The following is a 24,958-nucleotide window of genomic DNA, read 5'->3' on the forward strand; positions in this document are numbered from 1 at the left end:
ATTTACGAGATTTCGATGTCCTAAACTATTGTTTCTGAAAGTTGACTTACACTCAAGTTTTGTTCAATGGTGAATTTCTCAGCAATCGCCAGTTCTTTTTCCCTGGTAATTCGTTCTCGTAGTGTTTTCTCTTGTCTGAGATCATCCATCAGATTTTGTGTCTCAGAATCAAATCTGGTAAAGAAAAACAAACGTTACACTGACATGGTGCACGTTACGGATACTGGTAATACCTTCGAGGCAAAAGTGATATATTTCTCTTATCGAAAGCTGGATTCAATCCAGTAACTAATAACGAACAGACACAGACCATCACGAATGCCAATGTAATTATTTACCGGTAGTGACGGTACTGTGGCGCTTGGATGAAAGCCAAACACTTGTTAGATCTGATGAATTGAGAAACTGACCAATGTAAATCATGCACATAATGGAAATAATCAACTCTGCCGTAAAACGAAATTGCAGAGTGTTCCATTTCTAAATTTACTATCGGAGCTTTCGAAAGACTACCTACTATGTATAGAACGGAAAACGTTTCCACTCACTTGCGTTGTTTCTTTTCCAAAAGATTATTTCTCGCCGTTTGTTCCTCGAGCAGCAAACGCAAGTCGTGCATTTCTCCGTTCAGCTTTTGCACTCGGCGTTTCCATTGACCAACGACCTGTCGTTGTTCCTCAACCTCTTCGTAGGCATCCGCCAACTAAAGAAGATTATGATGAAGATTTTAGTTTAGTATTTTTAAATTGAAATATATTTCAAGTGGTACGCTGTAGTGTCTGATTCCAAGACGTGGTATAGGTGCTGGTAAAAATAACCGTACCGCAAGGGAGTGGTACCTGATTTTTAATAACAACTATGACGCTCACCTTCTTCTCGAGTTGTTTCTTGAGGCCAACCAGCTGCTCGAGGTCGTCTTCGTGTTGCTGAGCCATCTTCCGCTTGGTAAATTCAAGTTCCCTGACGGCATGTTCGTACCTCTGCTTGTAGACACCTCCTTCGTCGCCGTCCTCACCGTCGGATGCAACCCCGTTAAGATCGGCAGCTCTTGCGTACAACAGTTCCATTTCCAGTCGCTCGGTTGTCTGCTGGAGGTTTTTATTCTCCTGGGTAACATCCTGGAGCTCACGTTCCAGCCTGAGACGCTCCGATGTCTCGGCGTCGATTCGTTCGGCAGCAAGGGTCGAGGTCGAGTGTTCCTCGGCGAAGTCAGCGGTGATTTCGCTCAACTGGAAAAGAAAATGGACAGAGACCATTCGGTTAAATATCACTATCGTAGAACTCGGCCAATTCCCCTAAGCTCTCGCGAGTTCTTAAAAAGTAATTTATGCTTTATTCGCTACCTCGTCACCGTCGCATTCCGACAGCGTTCTGTCCTCAGACAATCGAGACAGAGTACCCGAGGGACTTTTCGCGACGCTGTTGCTTCTACTGAAGTACTGAAAACCCTTTATCATGATATTGGTCGCACTGCGGCTTCGGCCTAAGGGACGATGCTTGTCGTTGTGAGGTAGGCTGGTCAAGGATCCAAACTCCGTCGCTTCATCCTTGTGCCCCAAGCTCTTCCACTCGTCCATCACGTGATCCGTCCGCTGAAGGAACTCCGAAATCCTTGAGGACAGGAAAGAAGAAGCGGTGGCGGGCTCTAGATGTGCAGCGGTTGGTCGAAAGGATTGGCGAACCTTCTGCTTCTCGATGCCCAGGACAAAATTGAGACTGGCATCGAAAACGACCGGCGCCTGTTCCTTGTCTTGCAGTTCGTCGAGTTTCATGGGCATAGACTCCTGGGGGAACGTTCTTCTGGGAATCGGTGACGTTCCCGAATGAGAACTGACCGAGCCAACGGACGGTGACCTTGTTGACCGGGAAAGAACCGGAGTAATTGATCTGCAGCTTTTCGAACCGATTGATAAGCATGGTGATGGGCTTCTGCTGATAATTTTTGTTGATGCGTTTGGTTTTATTATAGCAATTTTGTTCAACGGTCTTTGCTGAAACGAATTTGGAGGAAGGGGCGGCCTTCGCGAATGATTACCGACGATCCCAGCAGCGAGATCACTAGTCATCGACTTTCTGATTGGCATCTGTTGTCTCCTCGCTGCATTGTGGCCGCACCCATTTTCCACGAAACACGAACCCATCGGCGATGGTATGGGTCCAGCATACATAGTAGGCGCTAGAGGCATTTCTAAATCTCTCAATTGGAGATTTTTTATTCAAAGAGAAAGCCGAGGAGTGCCCGTCGGCCGCATCATGCCCGTATAGGTCTGACAGATGTGTCGAGACGTCCGACCGTTGTTTCAAGTACTTTTTGTCACGTACTATGATACAAGACAAGATGGTGCATTGTCCGCGTAATTGTAAGACCTCTGTGTAAGCCTATTGTTGAGAATTTCCTGTCACTCGCACTGACTACATCGTCGCACTGTTACAACGATGTTGTAAAACAATTTCTCTGAATGAAACGTCGCATGAATCAACACTTCCTTTGCTTTAAACCTTACATCCAACATGTACTATTCACTCCGTCTTGTTCTATGTAATTCGCACTCGTCACGCATTAGCTAGGGTGCGATATTGAAACGGAGAACGAACTGGTTACGTTACGTGATACTGAATTCTTTGAGCTGGTCCGATTCGCAGATTTTAGATGAACTTCGGTTGCGTAATACTGACATTCGGTAACCGGGATACTTTTGAATAGCTCGAAGAACCGGCCGAGCGAAGAGGTGGATTGCAACTGCCGTTTGCCTTCGACCCCCAGAGGTGTACTGTTAGCAAAACGTTCGTGGAAACGGAGGTGGTGGAGGAGGTGGTCACCTCTGAGTTATTCTGAGAAAAGGCAGACGGAATTGGCCATTGGCCAACTAGTGGCTGTCCCTCTTCTCCGGGGTGGAAGGGTTGGAGAAGATGCATTTAAGCAAAACACGATTGAGGAGAGAGAATCGAGTTGACGACGCGTAGCAATCAGCAGAGATCGCTGATTAATTAGGAGTTTGTTCCTATTTTACAGAATCGCTAGCAATCAAAGAATATTAACTGCCGGTATCCGCGCACGTATTTTTCTACATTTCACTTCGAGGAAAAAACGTTCTGCTAGACGCTTATTACATTTCTTGTCGAATAACAACCATCGAGAAAATTCGGCCCAACAAATTAGCATTTCGAATCTGGGACTCAGGAGCCAGGAATATTCTTACACGCTTGTCGAATCTGTTTACTGATGCGCATACGGCCTCAATCGGTTGCTGCAACGGCTCATCAAAGGAGTGAGAAACATGATCGTAAACTCTAATTCGCTTCTGAAAATAAGGATACTTTCCTGTTTCTAAAGGATGGGTGTCAAATTATACTTGAGAAACATCAACCGAACCTGACATCCCTTTGAAGCTCACCTTCAAGGGGTTCCTTTCATTTATGATGAAGCATCCGACAGTCTTGATTACGTAAGCTATCGGGAAGTAAGCTCATTTCACGAGTTTAATAATATGAACTGAATCATTAGGGGTCAGGCAGAAGATCCTCTATCGTCCATCTATTCGTTCATCCGGCTGCAACTCGAGGTCTCTTGTTCTTATTGAATCTGTCCACTGCCAATCCAACGTCCAATGGTTTATGTGCAGCAGGTGTGCGAATCCCATGAGCCGTCACCTTTTACTAACAGGAGACAGCGAGACGAGGTCGACGAACTAGTCGTTCAATTCCGGGTACTCTTGTCCTCTTCTCAGGATAGACCGATGTTTTTGTTCATTTTCAGCCCTTTTTTGGTTACTCTTTTGAGGAGGTAAAGAGTTTAGCCGATTCATCCTCCACGTGGATGTTCCTCGAGAATGGAATTCGACGTTTTCCAAGTATCCGATTAACCATCCAACCAATCTTATCATCGCGGAGAACGTCGTCTTCAACTGACAATAGCAAGCCGTCTGAAGTAGACCTTATAAAAGTTACGGACGGTTTGTATCCATTTACTATTCGTCGTATAAAAGCTTTTTCCGTCTCTTTTGCACTCTTGCGATCTCGTACATTCGTATTCAAAGCCACAAATAAGATCCACGTAATTAAATGCTCGTTTGATTGCTAAGTGCAAACCTGTCTTCACCGGGTAGACTCGTCACATTATGAAACACGCAAAGAATTTCGTTCTCATCTGATCCTCACATGCAATCCTACAGATTTGGCAACTTACGTATTCGGCACTAGAAAACATCCAGATCATTGTCGAAATACCAAATGGCAAAAAAAAAAAAAAAAAAATGCGCGATATGCGTATCGACGGGTTAATAATATACGAAAAAACTCTCGGTATTTTATTATTCCAACTCTCACATGAACGTTAACTGAACGTCGGACACTTCGAACCTCACGACTGACGATCGGGAGACCGTCCAAGAATTCCGTGCATTGTGATTCCAGCATCTATTCACGCCTTCAATTACACGGATTCAAAAGATTTAATTGGAACGCACAAAAGCCTCGCTACGTGTCGGCTAATTCAAGTTTATTATAACAGGTTTTGACTATAGATTGTCGTCAACCTACTTATATACTGATAAAAAATGATACATATGTAGGTACGTATTTTTCTTTAGACTCACCTTATTTTCCAATTTGTCGTTGTCGTGCTTCAGGTGATTTCGCTCTTGTTCCAGCCTTTCAACCTTGGCCCTCAGTACCTCGAGTTCTTCCTGCAAACCAATCAAATTGATGTGAGCAAAGCAGTTTCTACCTCCCAAATCTTTACGGGGTAATTTGGCATTCAAATACAGTTTTAAATATGTAAACGTGAAAACTACAGTTACTACAGAACGTTTGAAGAACCAACGACTCACCGTTCTTGCCTTGAGCTGATCTTCGGTGCGGTGAACATTGAGGAGTGGTGCTACTTTAACGTAGAGACGCCACCAGGGCCATTCTCGTACAGACATCAACTTCCTCACGTTTCTTTGTATACACCGCACTGCCATGTCTTGCAACTGTTACATAAAAGTGTTTTACATTTGCAACAAGATTTCCAATAGTCGGAAAAAGTTGACGTTAATCATTTTTATGGTTCTTGATCATGGTATTCGGCATAATTGCAAAGTCAGTTAACGGCTTCGACGCTTACCTTCAAGGTGTTGAGCTTACGACGTGCAAGATATCCGCGGCATCTTGCTTGCAGCAAAATTACGTGACCGGTTAACTTCTCATCCCTCTGAGACTCGAGTTGTTCCAACGCTCCAGAGCGGAAAAATATCTGTCAACGGAAATGGACACGCGTCCAATTTAACTAGATAGCGACACTTCGCTTGATGCGAGATAAAAGCGATACAGTTACAACGTGTGGCTTGATATTATTATGCCAGTATTCTTATTTATACCAACGTGTTAATATACCTGCTGCATGAATACAAAGGCATCCCTTATGATTATTTACATTTAAATGAATGCTGAGCAATAAACGAAACAACAACGGATGAGCATTGGGAGGAAATCAAGGCCCTAACTTGTTGAAAATTTCATTGCAAATTATAATAATACTCGCTGTCCACGGTCAACGGCCGAGGGAAATCTTGGCAAAAGTTAAAGTTGACTGTAAACAAGATGAATGCGGTGTGATCTGTCAACGAATTTGGCGGTCAGAAGGATCGAGCGATCCAAACTTCTGTTAGCATGATTTAAAAGAATAAAATTAATTCAATAGCTCGTTATCTGAAAATATCAAGATCAGCGTGAGGAGGAAAAAGAAGAGAAGGAAGGTAAGAAAATGAGAAAGATTAGCTTGACTGCGCGTGAATTAATTCCACAACCAAGCGCCCACTACCTGAGTACGGTAGCGTGTAGTTTTAATGGTGACCTGTTGTCTTTCGGCCAACGGTATAATCGGCGAGGCAGGCGACATCTTTTTCGTAGCCGCAGTCTTCCAGCTTTCGCTCTCGCTGGAGCTCCTTGGGCTTTGCGACTTTGCATCTTCCCAGCTTTCGATGCTGCTAGCCCCGCTGGATATGGACAAACTTTTTCTAGCCGATTTCTTTTCCGCGGTGGGAATGAAGCGCTGTACTATCGGGGTGGCGTTAAAAACCTCGATGGTTCTTTCGAGGCTGGTGTCTAGGTCCTGGATAATACCCTTTAAGAAATCTTCGCTCTTGTTGAATTTCTTCAATTCTTCGTTGCGGTCCTTCCACTCCGCGTCGTTCTCGTTGCTCATGTGGCCGCTGTCTTCGGAACAATTGTCGTCGGACATGTATCCGTTTTTGTCCTTCTTCGACATGTCCTTGTTGTTCTCATCAGCGGCTGGGCTAGCTGCGACAGACCCTTCTTTATTCCATTCGTTGGGAACAATGATATCCTTTGCCCCAGGTGACTGCTGAACAACTTCAGTGGTATTTTTACAGTTGAAGAAGTTTACGAGGTGCTCGATGTCCTTCACCCTCTTCGCGCCATTTACTCTCTTCGCTTCAAGGAGCGCATCCGTTGCCACGGGTACCGGAGGTGGTTTCTTCGACAAGTTCACGGTGTTCGTGTTGATTCTTGGTTTCGGTGACGGTTTGTTTTTTGTCATCGGAGATTCCGACTTTTCTTGTGACTTTTTAATCTGGTTCTCCCAGTTCCGGCGTATTTCCTGGATGTTTGTCTCTGGCTCGCCACGACGAAGAAGACTCTCGTGACTTTTCGCGAAACCACGGCTTCTCTCCAATGTTTCTTGACTACGAGACAAATTCTCCTTGCTCCGTGCAAGCTCTTCTCTGCTTCTGTTCAAGTTATCACGACTTCGCGAGAGGACCTGCTTACTCTTAGCAAGATTCGCCCGGCAAGTTTCTAGGTCTATCTTCAAATCTCTCTTGACGCTTTTCGAGCTTTTGTTATCATTGTCCTCGTCTAGCTCAGCCATCAACTGTTTGACACGTTTTTCCAGGTCCACGGAATCGTGAACCTCTAACGGTACGGATTTGGTGCGCAGCAGTTCCTTCTTCGCCGGGACATTTTTGTCTTTCGGAGTTTGCTCCTTGAGACTGTCGATCCTCTCCAACGACGCACCTTGGCCCTTGAGATTTTCGTAAATGGGTAAATTTTTCGTTGGGCTTGGCAAGTTCGTCCGGCAGTTCTGATAAATTGGGTCGACTCGCTTGACCGCGGCATCTTGACAGTTCTGGTAAATGTGCTCGTCAACGGATCGGTCCAGCTCGTCGCAGTCTTCGACCTTCTTGGATGTACTGACCTCTGCGTTACGATCTACTCGCGATAGATCGACCAGAGAACAATTGGCCGCAGTTGGTGTGCTAAGATGTTGCGTGAATAGTGGTATTCGGCTGGGTCGCAGTCCCGACACGGATTTCGCTCTGGACATTTTCCCCGAGCCAGCGGCGCACGGAACGCTCCACAGGCTGGTGGTGCGATTCAGGATTCCCCTGTTTTCGTTTTTCCCAGCACTTCCAATTGCATTGCTTTTGTTTCCTTCATGGATGCTATGTCTGTTTTTCGAAGGTGTATTTTGCTGCTGGGTAGAGTCTACAGGAACGTTCCACAGGCTGGTGGATCGGTTGAGACCTTTTCTTTGAAGAGCGTCCGGCTTTTTCGGAAGTAAACCTTTCTTCAAAAGTGCTCTGTCCTCCAGTATGGTGCACGAATTTTCCTTCTCTTTTTTGTTGGTCTTATTTTTCGGCTCGCTCTTCATCGGGCTCAGGGACAGGCTGCTTCGACTCAGTCTGCTCAGACTTGGACGCGGTTTTCCAGATACGTTTGAGCGTACCGCCGGAACTGGATTACCGGCTGAATTGTTTGTTGCCAAACCGGTGTCGCTTCCCGATATTTGTATCACGGTCACGTTTGGCGCGGCCGACTTCGCCGATGAAGTCGAGCAACGCGCACTTTTGTTTGTAACGGCACCTGCAGGTGATGATCTATTGTTCGGAGGCCCGTTGATACTATGCCGCTTACTCGCCGTGTTACCAACGCCATTTTTATCCTGTCGTTGTGTTTGCGAATTCGTTACGGCTAATGAAACCTGCTTCGCAATGTTCGACGTGCTTCTGGCTTTAGCGAGACGCTGAGGTCCAGATGGAGACCAATTTGGATTGTTGTAGAATTTCTGAAGACCGACACCATTCGTCGACTTTGGTATGCAAACGCCCTTCGCCGAAGCCATGATTACCGTTACACTCAATCACACACGATGAACACAGAGAGTTTTTCTTTCAAAGATTCTGGTAATCAGATCGAATTTCGTGGACTATTCACCGGCCACTATCATCGGACACTCATTCGATACTTAAGCTTGCATCGAGCTAAGCCAGCGTCGTTGCACGCTGATTCCACGATTTATCAAAGGTCTACGACTTTCCTCTCAAACAACAAACGTCCACTGAATGAGACGCTTCGCGGTCAAGCTTGTGTGTTGCCTGAATATAATACATCAGCAGCACTCCGGACGAGTGTTGGTTAGATAACGTCAAGTCACGGAAACCTCTTGTAAGCAGCTAGCTTTATCTAGTCTACAATTGGACCCTCGTATAGGACGGTCAACAAGTTGCAGAGCCGATGCTCCAGGGTGTTTTCAATGGTACGAAGACGTGACTATCGATTTTGATGGATCCACATTAACACACCGGAAAACAACCGCAACCAACCTTCACTGTTAATGATCTAATACTTCAATCTATGAAGGAATCTATAAGACGGTTGATTGAAACTCAGTGGCTAACGTGAGTCGATCGTTTACCGTTACAGCCGGCTGGCTTATTGCCTGACTTGATATTGAGGTTGTTATTACACTATTTTCAATAACAGTCTTAATACCGCTTTTCACAATCGCGATTAATGACACGTGGACACAGTTTGATCGTTACTTCCGTAACGTCGCGACAGTTCAAGACTGTTGGGGGCCGGCAAGTTTTCAACTGTAACTCATTTTTTTGAAATCCATAATCAATCTTCGGCCGGGATTCTATCACTGTGACAAACTGGCATGGCGGTCGAAGCAGCAGAGGATCCGCGACATTGCAGCTCGCGGCACCAACTCGGACTGAGTCCAGGAAGAGCGCTCTTGGATCTCGGATACCGAGAGCTAGTCAGTCAGGTGCGCCCCCCTGTCTTTCATGCACCTTCCCCACCTCGCGCACCTGGCCAAAGCAGAACCAACACAATTGGTAACTTCTCGTCCACGCGACCGGTTACTCCGACTCTGCCGTAGCTGTCTCCAGCCGCAGTTCCATGGCTCCGTCCTCCAAGAAAGCCACTGATTTCTAGCCAAGTCGGAGGAGGTCAAGATCCATTCGAAGGCGATGTCGATAAATCCTTGCTAATTAACTAATTGGTGCAAAATTCGGCACGTATGAAAAATTCCCAATATTGCGATTAGAAAAGTTACTCATCATTTTCACCGATTGCTTAAACTTGTCAGGTTTCCATTATATCATTCCGTTCTTGGATCGTAATGACCATTTACAGTGAGGCGACAATGTGGAAAAAATTATCTCAAGTCTAGTCTAGGATCTAGACGAAGGGAAGCGGAAGTGAAGTCGGAATAGAGACTGCAGAAGATGTAAGAAGATGAGAAAAAGTTATACTGGCTTGTGGTGAAGGCGGGGGAAACGGGACGGAAAGAGAGAGAAAGAGAGAGAAGAAAGAGATTGATTAAGGGATAGAGAAGTAAAAGAGGAAATAGAATAAAATCTCTGCCTCATAAGAATCACCAGCAGATGGTAAGCGTGTAACCCTGCGCAATGCGATTCCATCGCAGTAATTATATAGGTAAACAAGGTTTGCTTATATTATATGGATACAGATATGGAATGTAAATTTGAACAAAGCGACATTATTCATTAAACGGCGGTAGTGATAATAAAATTAAAAGATATGAAAATGGCCACGCAGACAATTACGTGGCTGTTTTTTCTTCTTCTCTTCATCTCGACACGAAGGCGTATAGAAATATACCGCGTGAAGGAGGAGGAGGAGGAGGAGCCCCCCCCCCCCCAGTGAAAGTGGTCACAAGGTGCGGCCAAGACATTGAAATATATCCCAAGTGGAACAGTTTTATTGCATGTGGTTCCAACCGTTGGGTAGGTATATATTTTATGTGAGTATGCGGGTATGAGCAAAGCATCTCTCGTTATTTGGCTGCTCTCTCTTCCTCGATCGCGCCAAGATCGCGAGATATAAATTTCGAATCGGTGCGCGAGGCAATCCATGAGAACAGTTTTTTTTTTTTTGGGGGGGGGGGGGGGCGCGATGAGGAAAAAAACAGTTTTATACTGTGATTCGATTGGTCAATTTCAAAACGTGTTTACATTCGCTCGATATCACACTCGGTAATGACGACATCACAGCACTTTGGTTGTGAAACGAGTAAATGGTGTGAAAAGAAGTTCGAGTAACATTCTGTAATAAATTGATGGATTATTGTTCCTCAGAAATACGCATCACTATCTTCTCACAGGCAATTGTACGGAGGTCAGAAAAGAAATATGGCAGTACATAATATATTTGAAACTTCGACAGAATGTCACAATTGTTGCCACAAGTGTTGTGCGTAATGTGTCGTTTGAATACGTAAGTACATACAAGCGGAGTATAAGATCGGCATGCAAAGCTCGCTAAATTCATCGTTTAAACCGGTTTCAAGTAACCGGCAAAAAGCTAATAGCATCTTATTACATCGAATGTATAGATGCGCGATTGAGGTAACTGCGGATTGAAGAGAGAAAAAACGACAAGTAGGCGTAAGAATTCAAGTATATAGTATCTAGTATCAAGTCGGTAGACTTTCGGAGAAACTGATCGAATCACTTCACTCTCGATATTGGAAGCGACGGATCTTTTAATATTGAATCGTCGACTTAGGCACTGTAAAAAATGTGAGCTTCAGTGATTGGAAATTTTTATGGTCAATTCAGAGATAAAATGATCGGTCGAAATTTTGAAACTCGTTTGAACTTCTTCACCCTCTATTCCTTTATCTTTTAGGTCTCATTTGAACCCTCCAGATCCTTATAGCTCTGCAGTTTGACTTAATAGATCCCCGAATCTGCGGAATTCAAGAAAAGAAAACCTAAAGAATTAATTTAAGTCTAATACAGAAATATTGTAACTAAGGCTTCCGATGGTCAAATAAGTCCCAATTTCGGCTCTCATTAGAATCTGAAACATCGGAATCGATACTTTTGGCGTAGTTTTGATATTTAAATGAGGTTTTGTTAGCTCGTTATTTCTCTATTTAAGAACGTTTCATATAACATAAGCCTCGATAACCTTGAAATTTTCTTAATATCCTAAATCTCGTCTCGGGTATCAGATAGTTTCAGATTTATACCTGCGAAATTATAAGTCCGTTAGAGAGGTCTGCACCAAAATTTTGTCACAGAGTGGAGAGTGAGTTTACTGTAGAAAGAAATCGATTTGGTTTTTGGCACGAACTTTGCAGAGAGCACGGTAAATGCCAAATTTACAAAAAAACGATATCGTAGCTGCCTTCGCGATATGAAAATGGTCATCTTCTCTCCTCGGAGGGAAAAATCTCTTTCTCTTCGACGTCGTAGCGTCGCCTGGTGTGGGTAACATTCTCTTCGGCGAACGTGAGCCTGCTGAGCAAACAGGCGAGGGTCGCGGACTGCTGTAGGTACTGGTACTAATCCAAAGACGGGGGTTTTGCCTGCGTTAAACTCCGGGTTCTTTGGCTCGGAACCTGCTCGAGATGTCGAGGATTGCAGCACCTGCTTGCCTACCTGGTTCGGCACCGGTTGTCCCGATTCCGCTCCATGCGCTGCCCTGCAGCATCTCAACGTTGTTCGAGTGAAGACCCGACGCTGCCGACTATTTATATAACCCACGCCTGAATCCAGCCTCAGCTTGTTGCGCAAGAAAGCGAACGCCTGCCTTCCGAGAGCAAGCGATGACTTATAATGACATTCTCAGATGTCTGCAATAATTCGTATTGTACGCTCCTCATAAATATATAATTCTTAGTAGAATTCGAAACTTGTGCTATAGATGGGCATAGGTATAGTTATACATAATCAATTAAATATCAGCAATCTAGACGTGACACCGAATGATTGTTAACCTCGATTATCCGATATTAGTGCCGATGAATGGTCAGTGTAAATGGAATGTTCTTCGACATGATCGTAAAGATGTATTTAACCTTGGAGAAGAGGAAAATATATGAAATCATAGTTCGTGGAGTTTCAATAGATATGTAATACACATCTAACACTTAACTTTCAGTAATGATGTACTGGCATAACACCGTTCAATGAAAAAATTTGTACTGATTCGGATTTTAGTAATGAAATTCTGAGATGTTGAATTATATAGTAACAAATAAGCCTCGAGGAATCAATAGGTTCTGTAATATACGACTGTGCTTTAATAGGTTTTCAGGAACTATTAATAGACGACTTCCGTTTCGTACAGTGTTGGCACGATTACGTACAGAGCTATGAAGATTCACGCGGTTACGAAATGAAGCGGTGAATTAAAACTGCCTAAGGAACAAAGAGGAAGAAACTGGAGAGTAGCATAAGGAAAATGTGACAGATGTCACGAGTAAAGCGGAAGACAGAAGTAGATGACTTACAGGAAAGTGTCGTGAGTAGCATAGCTAATAATTTTAGTCGTTAGCAGGGTCTTCCAAGAGATGGATAAACATGATTGAGAAACAGCTCGTCGTTGGAGACATTTAGACTGCAGTCCACACGATAAGACATAAAATGAAGAAATGAAAACGGTTATCGTAAAGAGAAATTGTCGGTTATAGTACAGAATTTAATCATAAAGGTATCGAAGTTTTTCCTCAGCATGAATCGTTACGGTAACGTAACTAATTGCAACCTTGTAGAATATAAACATCGCTCGAGAGTACCAGAGATATATGTACGGAGTTTTACTGGCAACAAATTGGGCAAATTTTTTACCGCCCCAAATTTGACAGGGTAATCAGGCCGTTTCAACGAGCGGTAATTAGCGACCTGCATGACGAAACAGCGAACACCGAAGAGTCGATAGCAGACCTGGAATGAATATCAGCACTCGTAGTTTTCTCGAGGAAAACTGATTGGCAAGTGAACCAGTAAATCATTCTACTTCGAGTGGGGTGGTTTTTGTCGTTTTTTTTTTTTTTAAAACATAACTCGATATTTCCGATTTGATTCTCACTTCTTTGCCGTACAGAAAACATGACAAGTATTGCGGTATTTGTTCATAATGTCAGTAATTCGAGAGCTGGATGAATCTAAAATTTGTAAAAATATGTTAAAAATTGGAACCATGCCCATCTTCAAACCTTTGTATGTGGTTCTATTGATGTTAAAGATTTGAACTTTAGCTAGTTTTAAAGTGCTTGAAGTGCGTGTTCACGTAATATTTGTCAAGATCAATACCAATGAAGAATTTCATTTATTATGAACAATTACAATTAAAAAATTTTGAAAAAACGTGAGCATATTCGTAGATCAATTTTCTACTAAACTGTGAAGTTAAGAAATGCAACTACGACATGGAGTTGATGGTTGTTTTGAATTATTTTACATCAGTGTTCCATTTTGAAACTTTACAACATAGTGTAGGATATTGACTAATGAATATGCTCATACTTTTGAAAATAAAATCAACTTTTTGGCCCCTGCTAGCAGTAACAAATATTGGATGAGAATGCACTTCAAGAATTTTGAAACTATACGCCATGAAGTATGAGAGGAACTAAAAGTATAACGGTTTGAAAAGGGCACGTTTCTAGTTTGCTGCGTATTTTCAAAAATTTCAATGTCACCCAACCTTCTAATTATTGATATATGAGGGACCAATACCGAAATAAATTTCTCGTTTTACCGCGCACACAACCCCGAAATAAAGTTACGATATTCTTGATAAGTGTGATGCTTCAAAGGTACCCGTTTCAAGTGAAACGACTTCATAATCCTGGAGCAAAGAAGAATCGATCAAGTTGTCGATGGACGCTTGACCCTAGCGACCTCTTCTCGCTCTGATAAATTCCCGACGCTATCTACGAAGACCCGCGACACCCTGGAGAGACTCTCGAGGCGCCAACAAGCCTCGGGAATCACGTTTTGCTTCGCCGCTCCGCGGTATCTATCATCCAGAAAGTACTCTGTACTTTGCTTGCAAGACCAACCCAGATACAGGAAACCTCCCAGAGATGCAATTACATACCCCAGCGTTTGTCCGCCGCTTCTACTAAGAATCAGCTCCCAGCCGATCGCCCGACCCTGAGGATTCTTTATTACCACTGTAGCACAAATCACAGGTCTTATTTTCATACGCTATTCGCTAAATTCGTACTTTGTAGGCAAAAACAGAGATGCGGTTCCACTGACGATTCTACTATTGGATTCGCAGTTGCGAACGCCTCGGTTTTCGGGAGTTCGTCGCGCGAACAACTGGAACTTGATAACAAAAATTATCATTTAAGACACAAGGATACTAACAATAAGACGAATCCAGAATTTTTGAATTTCATGAACGTATTACGACAACCGCGAACCCATTTTTCTTGTTCTCAAAGTGTTCTCACGACATGGCGACAAGCAGAATCAGTAAAGGATGGGTTTTGATGATTGGAAAAGAGGCAAAGATACACGCGATCGTGTTTCGAAGTATAATCACTGGGTTTCTTATTGGTCCGTAACTTTTTCGACGGAAGAGCGAATGATTTAGCTGACAAGTCGGGTGGAAAGAGGTCAGGAGAGTAGGGCCGCAATCAAGTCACCGGGCAAAACCATGCAATTTATTGCCATGGTGGTCTGACGGTTTTTGCAACAACGAAACACGGTGATTTAAAACCCCTGTCGAGGTCGAGGATGCGGCTCGCTTAGAAACTTTGTTCACGGCGAGCTGCGGACGTCTGATAAATTAGAGATGCGAGTTTGCGAGTCGATGCAATGAGGAGCAAATTTCTTTCACAGGCAAGTCAGTCGAATCTGAAACTGACCGACCCCCTCCTCGACTCTCGGCAAAAAAAATTCCGACCACATACAGTCTCGATAATTGGAAACTAAGGATACAAACTTCGTTATTCGGATCGAGACAAAAATGTATCGAGCATCGGCCTCAAGCTTGATTTACGATTAGTAGGAAGTTTCCATCGTATAATATAAGATTGACGGCTCACCTATGAAATCACAGTACATGTACAGAGTAGCTAACGGTCGTGTGGTGTAACGCGCATGCGCTAGAACTCTAGAACAAAAGGAGTTATCTTGTCAGGATAACCAACCATCATAAGTTTAGATAGGAGGTCACCGCGATGTATATAACCTCAAAGAGTTTGACAGTTCTGCAAAAATATTGAGGGCATCTGTAATAGATAAAACATTTTTGCTGTAGGTACTGTTTTTTAAGATCGAATGGGCGGATTAAGAATGTTTCTATTCGTAAAAATTATTAATCGGGAAACGAACGAAGTTGAGCACAACTGCCACCGACAGCTGTCAAAGTTTTTGAGGTTACATACATTATGGTAACCTGTCATCTAAACTTATGACAGTTTGTTAGCCTGACAAAACAATTGCTTCCGCTTTGGTATTTTAGCGCATGCGCGTTACACTATTCGACCGTTAGCTACTCACTCTGTATAATATAAGTACGAGGATTATAATTTCAGCAAACTCTTCGCGCAGTAATAGCATCGAATCACAAGCCGCGGTGAAAGATGTTAACCGTCCAGTAATGTAATGTAAATCTAGTTTCTATTTAATAACAGGCAAGAAAGCATTTGCTCACCGGGCAATTATTATACATCCATCTCATTAATTAGTCAGGCAGCGATTTTTCCTGAGCTCTAGCCTACTTGAGCATCAGCGATATGATTGCGTCGGTACGTCAGTCGAAAGAAGGTGAGGATGGTCAGATCCGAGAGAAGTGTTGAGAAATAATTTGAAACTCGACATTCCTGGAAAGGAGGACTGAAATATTTGTCGGTGTAAGTGCTCGACAAGTTTCAGGCATGCCCGACTAAAGATTGTCCGAATTCTACGGTTTGGTGCAAGCAGTCAAGCTTATCGCCGATACCTTATAATTCGAACGTTGCCGATGGAGAAGAAAAAGGATTTTTTTCTTTTCTCGACCACCGAAACACTTGGAGATTTCATTAACGACCGTAAATTATTTTCGATACTTCTAACACTATTTGGAAGCGCTTTACACCAGACACGGTCCACTTCCTGCGGGTACTCGTTTTGCTCTCGTTTGGGTTTTGTCACCTCGTCCAGACCGAGATAAAGGCTTCAAGTCGCCCCGTCACGGTACGCCAAGTTTTGGTCTACTTTGTTCAAAGATGGATCTCTTCTTGGTACCAAATGTACCGACGCTCAATCTCTTTTTTTACATCACTGATTCTACACTCACTGCAAGCATGTCTTCAACTCAGCCGATGGAATGTCACTTCCTGCGCCGGAAATAAGCTGCGCAAAGTGATGAATCTTGACAGTGCAAGAAGCTGAAAAGCAATTTGACTTGAAACACGATGACATATATATATATATATATAATTTTGATATGTCGTAGTACTACATACTAATTGCGGAACATGAAAATCCTCAATTCGAGATATGAATTAAACCCTTGTCAAAAAATTTGTAGGAGTTCCTGTAGGCAAAAAACAAGTATGACTCAATCTGTTTTTTGCGCCAAAAAGAAATAAAAAAGGTCGGAGTGTATCCTGATATTCTTAGAGTGCGAAGAAAATGTGATCATATATTTAAATCGGTGTTAATATTATGATGATTGGTGGAAAATCTCGTGCAGTGAGGTACATAATAGTCACTGAGTGATGTAAAGAAGCTCTGTATAAACCAAACGATGTAAGTAATTGATTAGAAAGTTGAAATGCCCTGCAGTTAAACGTCCAGCAGTCGTGAAGAACGAGTTTTAAAACGTTAATCGCAGAATTTCTGTATTGATTTTAAAATGATTTTTTTGCCATAGAATACATTACAGTATAATCAATATAATTAGATATGGAATTTCGAGAAAGTGCGGCAAATATCGGTTTTATGTTATACCCGCCTGTCGCACAGCATGATTTTACTGGTAGAACTGGTTTTTTCGAAAGTTTGTTTCGGAAAATTTTTCACCGTAACGTGAATATCTGGTAACTTAAAGTCCCAGAAACCTATATTCATTGTTTATCCACCAATCGTCACTTCCCCAAGACGCACGTGGTCCAGCTCTAAAACTACCTACCGATGTCTTTTCTGCGCAGAGTAAACGCAGCCAATGATAGTTCACACATCTGAGAAGCGCCCCGTGTTTGTTCAGCTGCAATTTACGCTGTTCTTTCGTAATCACGGTAACCGCAACTGCACACCGAACGCATATATAACTCACTCATTGAATGTATACAAAACTCTTTTAACCGTTACTCACGGTTAAACCTGATTTTCAATAGTCTCCGCCTTTGAATACAAGAAGAACACTCGTCTTCTTCACGAAATGATATTATACTGGAATGAAAATATGGCAATAATTACTCAAGTAAAATTAGCCAATTGCCTGGCGATTTGCGGATTGTAAACCTGTAGCTTTTTATCTATGTATAATGAAACAAGTAACGGTTCAAGGTTGAACCTTGTTTTATTGCACAGCCGAATCACCTCGAATTACGTAAATATTTCACGAATTCCAAGCGACCGTGACGTTCGAATTTTCCAACGTTACAATAGTTCTTTAAACGTAGAGTATCAAGGTGTGTAATAGAAAATTGGGACACGTACTTGAAGAGTTCTGCATTTGCGAAAATAAATTTCATATGCAAAGGATTCATTTTTGAGGTTGACAATAAAGCGTCAAAGCGACGTCGAGAAGACTGTGAAAATGAGAAAGTAAGAAACTCGGTACCTTTTGAGCGCAGATACAGATGAGTTCATTTGCATGTACAGCGTAAAGCACACGAGGCTGGCCAAAGACTACACAAAAGGTGATTTAACGCAGGCGGAAGAATTTCCTCCGAAACGTGCTACATCGTGTAGTACCAAGAGTTACTTTCAGAATTTAAGAAACACCTCGGAGGAGCATAATAAATAGGTATTTTCGAAATCCCAAACGTTGCTAGTGGAGACGAAAGATCGTCGGTACTTGAAGATCGACACAAAAATATCTCGGGAACAAATTCCGTTTTGCACCAGCACGACGGAGGCGTCGAACCGTGAACATCCGATCACGTGAATAAACGCTGAATGCATTTTGAAGGATCGAGCAGTCGAGTGAGGAAATTATTCGTTTTTTATAATTAATTGATCTTACGTATTGCCGGATACTGGATACTGCTAGACGACTCTTTAATCTCGAGAAGATCGTTACGTTAGATTCACAATAAATGGGCCGTTTTCCCTTCGCCGGATTATCTCACCAATCTTGAGGAAAAAATGTTTTAAAACAGTTTTACGACGAGATGATCGTACATCGACTATTTACCAAATTGTTAGCGATGTGAGTTATGAATATCTCTTTCAGAATACATATAAAAATGGAAAATAATGAAATTATAACAAAAAAATCTTAGATAACGATGCTTCAACTTCAAATTGCTTCAAAATGGTTAAAAAATCTCGTGGATTTTCAGTTACTAACATATTTGAATAAAACGAGCCATCGTACAGTGAAATTTAACGAATCTATTAGATTCATTGTCATTTCGAAGCGTTTTGAAATATACCACCGATGTTTAAGCTATTTTTTTTTTTCATTATTCCAGTTTTCTCTATTTTTGTATCTTTGACGAGATCACGAATATCTTGTAATAAAATGAATAGAAAGTATCGATTTTTTGCCAACTAACTTCCTAAAGAAGGTTTCACACCACCATCGAAAATGAAGCAAAAATTCCCGAAAAACTCTCAGTGATTAATTTTAGTGAAAACAAGTTGAAGTTTAAGTTTCATGAATCGTAAGAAGTCCACTCAGGAGTAAATCCAATTGAAAACTAACTCTGTCACAGTTCAAAATCTCTTGATTATAAAAATACACGTAGTATTGAAAGTTTCACAACTTCAACACAAGTTCGCTGTAATTTTTGTCGGTAGTTTTTCACGCCATTTTTTAGTGATCGAGTTTGAGTCATTGACCTATTACTTGAATTGATTTTCAGAATCAAAAACATTGACTCCTTGGTTGGAGACATCTTTTGGCGTGTTAAGATTGAGGTTTTCTTTCTAACCGATCGAGTTAGAAGAGCAAGCGTATTTCATGGGTGAAGAATCTCCTGAAATACATTGACGGAACGCCCCAGAATTCTACCTTCTGAACCTGACCTACGTCCACTAGTACTGACAATTAATTAGGCGAGTAATTGAAGTTTATAGATTGAAATGGCTGGCACCAAATATGATTCAAATAATAAATATGACGTTCAATCGAATCGAATTGACTATAAGGAGAGTAAGAAACGGTTTTATAACTCAACGTGTCCGACAAGAGTTATTCACCTCAGGCAAGAAAACATTTTAAACTCAAGGCACGTTCGCTTGGCCGCGTCCGCTTATCATTTATGGCGTCTAAGATCGGCTAAGAACGCGATTGAATTCCAATTTGAATAACTCGGATCGCTTGATTTGCAACGATCGTAATTATCGATCCGATCAGAACAATCGTCATTTTCGCACTATATGCAATAAGTATTTAGCTGTTGGCGAATCGACAAGACGTTTTTACCGAGTTAAAAAAAATTCGTTAATCGATCCATCCATTAGTTCGGATTTGCACTATACGCTTGTTAATCGGGCCAACTTTTTTTTCATGGTCAACGTGAAAATTTTCTACATGACAATTTGTTGTGTAAATGACTATAAACGCAGAGAAGTTTTTTAACGAGGTTAATTTCAAAGGAATCGGATAATCGATGACGCGATGACCGAGCAGCTAAGACGTTTCCCGTTTGCTTTTCGAGGAGGTCAAACATTCTCTTTGATGGAATAGAGGTCATCGCCTGCATGATATTGCAGGTTGGTATATGGGTGTACCTTTCTCCTGAGGTGCTGCCAGGCACCTGTTATTCAAACTATCCCCAGAGGCCCGGCTTTTATCGCACTCGACCTGACGCGACCCCAAACCGGAAGAATCGAGAAAGCGACGAGGATTCTGCAACGCGCCGCGGTGTTAAATGAAACGTTTTGCACGGCGCTGAATCACATTCTCAACGACAACTAAGTTGACTGTTTCAATTGCGAGCTCTGTGATTAATCGATTGATTAATTGGAGAAACAACGAGTAGACAGGTGAAAAACTTCGTGAATTTTGGGACTTTATATCCCAACAAGAAATTATTCAATTCGATCACGGTTTCTTGTATACGAAAGTATATAGATCTGGCTTTGCGTAAATTTTTTTTTTTTTTCATTAGAATTTCATTAGTTCCAGAGATACGAATCCCCATAATTAACTCACTGTTTCGGCCATTTACTCATAGATGTAACTCCTAGATCGACAGGATCGATGATTCGAATAATTTTAAAAACGATTAGGTAATTGAAAGTATCGAATTAATCGATTATTGGAAACTTGAACTGCCTAGTAAATTCGTCGACCGATAAAGTAACTGACAAGACGATTAAAAGACTCATCGATTAGTTGAACTACCCTAGTTTCAGCACTTCGAGAAATGATTCGAACGAATAAACGAGCCGACTCTGACTCCTCGAACATAAATTTCGGAAGCCTGTAATAAATTTTCAAACGTCGACTCGAACAAAGCCGATTATCCGAATCTTGGACAGTGTAGGTATAGAAATCATCTATCACCTAGTCATAGCTGAGGAAAGCTGGGACACTGTTGGGTACGAATTGGCGTGATTACCGTCATCGTGAAAGCATTGCCAGCTGGACGAAATCCAGGCGGAAGTTCCGAAGACGCACGTTTACACTCTTAACGCTCATCATCCGCATCTTTCGATTCCTAAGATTTATGTAATTGCAAGTTTCAAGTTATGTTAAATTATGCAAAGCGTACGCGCGAGTAGATGAGAGGTTCGCCTGCCGATGCAGTCGCAGACACTTCAAAGTGTCGCGAACCCGGTTTCTCTTCCAATCCGTGACCCGAACACTTACGTTCCATTAATATAATTGAAAATTAGCATCTAATTAAAGCTGTTTCTTCACTGTCGCGGTTTTGCCTCTTTCCAAGAGTAATTTGTAACAAAAATGAAGTGTGTGTGTGTATAATGCGTCGCTGCATAATATTCATAGGCTACGAAAATTATTGGCATGTATATCATTACAGAGCTCAGTTTCTAGGCGTTTGATCGGTACAGAATTATTAATATTCAGAAGATGGATGCTTAGCTGTAAAATGATCGATGACGATTTTGGCCGAGATTTGTAAACAACGTTAAATCAAACTAGACGAACGGTTACAAAGTTCTCGAGAATTCCGGATGTCGTGAAACCGCTTCATGCCAGGTCAGGATCAAGTGATTTTACTCCATTACTTTTACGTTATCCATGACTGCAGTTGGTGAAGAGATGATGAAATTACAATTCGCGGTCATTGTCCGAGTAACGCGTAGAGTTATACCGTGTTTCCGCAAAGGCGACAATACGGGTCGAGAAAAGACGATAAAAGTGGGATGGTGAGCATTGTTTATCTGGGTTAATGCAATGTAGGTTCAATCGAGTCATGGAGTGTCCTTTTCTTTTCCAACCATCCTGACGAGCTTAACATTTCTGAGCTAATGGATTGCGCACAATCAGTTCGTAAAAGTGATCAAGTCCTGTTTCGATTTGTCGCCCTTGCACTGTGCCAGCTTATGAATGACAAACACTAATCAAACACTCCTTCGAAATGAAGCATTGCTTACGAGTGCCGACGACTGATGATCAGACTTGAAAGTCACTGGTTTCGAGATATCGATGAAAGCCTTAACGATACTTGGTAAAATGCTTTCTGAACTCGTTTTGGCGTTAGGATTCCGCTTGGCTAGACCTGAATGGGCTGGGCAGGATTAGATTGCGGTATCCTGGATAGTGACAAAGCGATCACCGCGACCCAGTCTCGATGATATACGGAAAGCCTGTTTGTAGCGGAAATACCAGAATTGGCAAGACGTGGATGACACAGTTGCGAGACTAGCACGCGCTTCGCGTTAGTGCAGACCGACGTTGAATGTTAACGCGGTTCTAAAAACGAGAGAAACGCAAATTTTTATTTATTTTTACCACGCGCCATCAGCGTCACTGAGGACAACGCCAACCACATCATTGCTAATCGGGAGAAAGGAAGATACGATCCAGGTAATAAGAGCGATCAACATTGCGGAAGAAACGTGTCACCTTCCATGTCGCGAATTTTGACAGGTGAAGAGTATTTCAATTCCAAATTTATCTACCTTCGCCAAGTCAGTTTCGCTAAATATGCACCACAATGTGAAGTAAAGGTCGTTCTACATACTTTCGAATAAAACAAATCTCAAGAAAATTGAATGATTGGTTGTCGGAACTTGAGTTCTCGAAATATATCCGCTTTTCAGCAATGCATTTGTATTCATTCCCTGAGGTGATCGTAAATTGTAAGATGTTTTATCTGTAAAACGACAGAGCGGTTAAAATTTTTTACTCTTTAGATAGTATAGGTTGCAAAGTTTTATACTGAATAACTTTACCAACAGTACCCATCAGAACTCATCGACTCGTTGACTCGAAGTGTTGACAATTGATAGAGAGATCGATCGATATTAGATAACCGTAAAAGGATTCTGAGTCGTTGCTATAGAGCATTCTATAACTGTACGGCCTGTAGAAGGTGACGATTTCTATCGCGTTCCAATTAACCAAGTTACGAACTTTCGACCGTTTATGTCAGACGCATGCTTGATCCCAACAAATCACCGATCAAAAATAATAATTAATGATTCATTTTTTCGAATCGCATCGTGTACTGTGACATTGGTTCAGGAATTGTTGATTGACTGTTGAATTTTAGTATCCCAAACGGAAAAAGTGCCAACCGCCAAATCGGACAAGAGCTCGATAAAAGTCGGTCTTGGTATTGCGATTACTTATATATAATACAGCGCAGGGCACGAATTTTGGAAATTGGAACTGTCAGCCCAATTACCGACTATACATGACTGCAAAAGCACCGAGAGACTAAAAAGTGCTGGAATCGTTGCGTAGCTGCGGCTTTCACATGGCCCACATAGTAAAGACGCGAGCACTGCATCATTTTATGCGGAAAGTCGATTACGAGCGCACGCTTATTCCGTACATAAAGTTCGCTGGAGGAACGAATGATGAGATCAAAGTTTATGTCTGCCAAAACGACGCTACGTAAACAAAAGCTACCGATATAAATTAATTTTTCAATCTTTGACCTCAATTTTTAGAATTGTAAAACAAATTTGGTGATCAGTCAGGTCTCAAGTACCTAGACGGTTGATTTTGTCTGTCAAATAATTTTGCAAACGGGTACGAATTTTACGTACCGTTAATTTATTTACATCCTCTTTTTCAGCGTAATGTGTGACTGCCCGTTGAATGTATATGGCGGCTATTGAGAGGAGTTGAATTGAATTATTCGATGCTGAGAATATCGTTGTGCTTAACAGAGTCGACGATAATAATTCTTTAGCTTCCTTAGACGTAAAAGCGAGCTAGACGTGAGGTGGAAAATTCGCTTCATCGTAGTTGTTTGAATAAATCTCGACCGGCAATGGTACAAATAATAAGGGTCGGCTAGTTTTTCTCTGATTCGTAATACGGTTTAACGACTTTTATCTTCATCCTGAAATAAGCTTAGGAATTGCTCGAGGAGTTGGAATCTTTTGTATACACGCGACAGACATGGGCGACTGATTACGAGCAGTCCGTACTTCTGGATTATTGCCAGGATGTCGTAGATTTACGTCTTCACTCTTGCAGAGGTATCCTATATAACCCGCAATAAGATCCTTGGAGCATGATATCCAGCCCTCGCGATGCTGACCAGAACTCGTTTGATTCTACGCCGCCGCCTCGGAGGTTCGCAACATAATCCTTTTGCCCTTGTCAATGAAAACTTGTAATATTTGACAGCAAAATGACTCGACCAGTTTTTTTCATCGAAATATTACACGGGCAATTTAACATCAGGTAAATTCACCTATATTTATGCAATTCTGTATATATGGTATCAAAATCCGCCTGCATTTATGCAGTTCTGGGTACATGCTTCCAGAATCCGCCTGCATTTATGCAATTTTGGGTACATGCTGCGAAAATCCGCCTGCATTTATGCAATTCCGGATACATTTATTGAAAATCCGCCTGCGCTTATGCAATTTAGGGTATATTTCAGCGATCAGCGTTTGATTCATGATCCACGATGAGAGAGAGTAAAGATTTAGCCAATCATGAACAATGAGACAACCGACGATTGGTGAATTGTACCGTGAATTGCATAAATACAGGGAGATTCAATTAAACTGTAGTCCGATTTACATCATACTCGACGGATCTACCCCGTGTTGAATTGTTCATCTAACATTTCCACGAAAGAATTTGGTAATAGGTTATCAAACACACGCATACATATTTTAACTAAAATCGGTTACAAAATAGATGCGATGAAGATACACGCCGCTGCCGTGGCTGGCATTTTCCATCGTAACGTACGTATTGAACAAGTACACGTAACTAATGTGTATTGAACGACCTACAATAGCTAAATTTAATCCATGCTATAGCTCAAGGCAGACCATCTCCGACCGAAACCAACGGTGCAGCGGTGAATCCGTCCGTATTGTACTTAAATCTCGTTACACGTTTAAAATCAGATTTGAAAATACAAAAAATGTCTGATCACGATCTCTCCTGTTACAGGGGCATGAATTGGATCGCCTTGGTATAACCGACGTCAAGGATCGAAGAAGGTAAGTTCAGGGATTCTCGGTATTACGCAGGTGGCTTTATTCTCGAAGGGACTGGAGTACTTCCTACGACGATATGCGTACCTTGTAAGTACCAGCAGCCATAAGACGTTGAACCGTACGACGCT

At 42.1% G+C, this 24,958-nt stretch overlaps 1 protein-coding gene across 6 annotated transcripts in view; it reads right to left on the minus strand.

Annotated features, from left to right (window-relative positions):
* The window catches only part of LOC124213348 (Myosin heavy chain-like), an 85,379-nt gene that overhangs the window by 3,243 nt on the left and 57,178 nt on the right, over nucleotides 1-24,958 (minus strand). For 3 of the 6 annotated variants that reach the window (XM_046614589.2, XM_046614590.2, XM_046614593.2), the window contains 6 exons: nucleotides 5,108-5,236; nucleotides 4,830-4,973; nucleotides 4,596-4,685; nucleotides 870-1,229; nucleotides 549-703; nucleotides 51-174 (listed from right to left, as the gene is read on the minus strand). In XM_046614589.2, the coding sequence (XP_046470545.1) occupies nucleotides 51-174; nucleotides 549-703; nucleotides 870-1,229; nucleotides 4,596-4,685; nucleotides 4,830-4,973; nucleotides 5,108-5,236 (1,002 nt within the window). Of the gene's footprint in view, nucleotides 1-50; nucleotides 175-548; nucleotides 704-869; nucleotides 1,230-1,343; nucleotides 2,797-4,595; nucleotides 4,686-4,829; nucleotides 4,974-5,107; nucleotides 5,237-5,803; nucleotides 9,002-24,958 lie in introns of those variants that run through there. The other 3 variants (XM_046614594.2, XM_046614592.2, XM_046614595.2) reach the window with 3 other exon arrangements.

The sequence above is a fragment of the Neodiprion pinetum genome, chromosome 2 (assembly GCF_021155775.2).
Source record: "Neodiprion pinetum isolate iyNeoPine1 chromosome 2, iyNeoPine1.2, whole genome shotgun sequence".
Classification (NCBI taxonomy): Eukaryota; Metazoa; Arthropoda; class Insecta; order Hymenoptera; family Diprionidae; genus Neodiprion; species Neodiprion pinetum.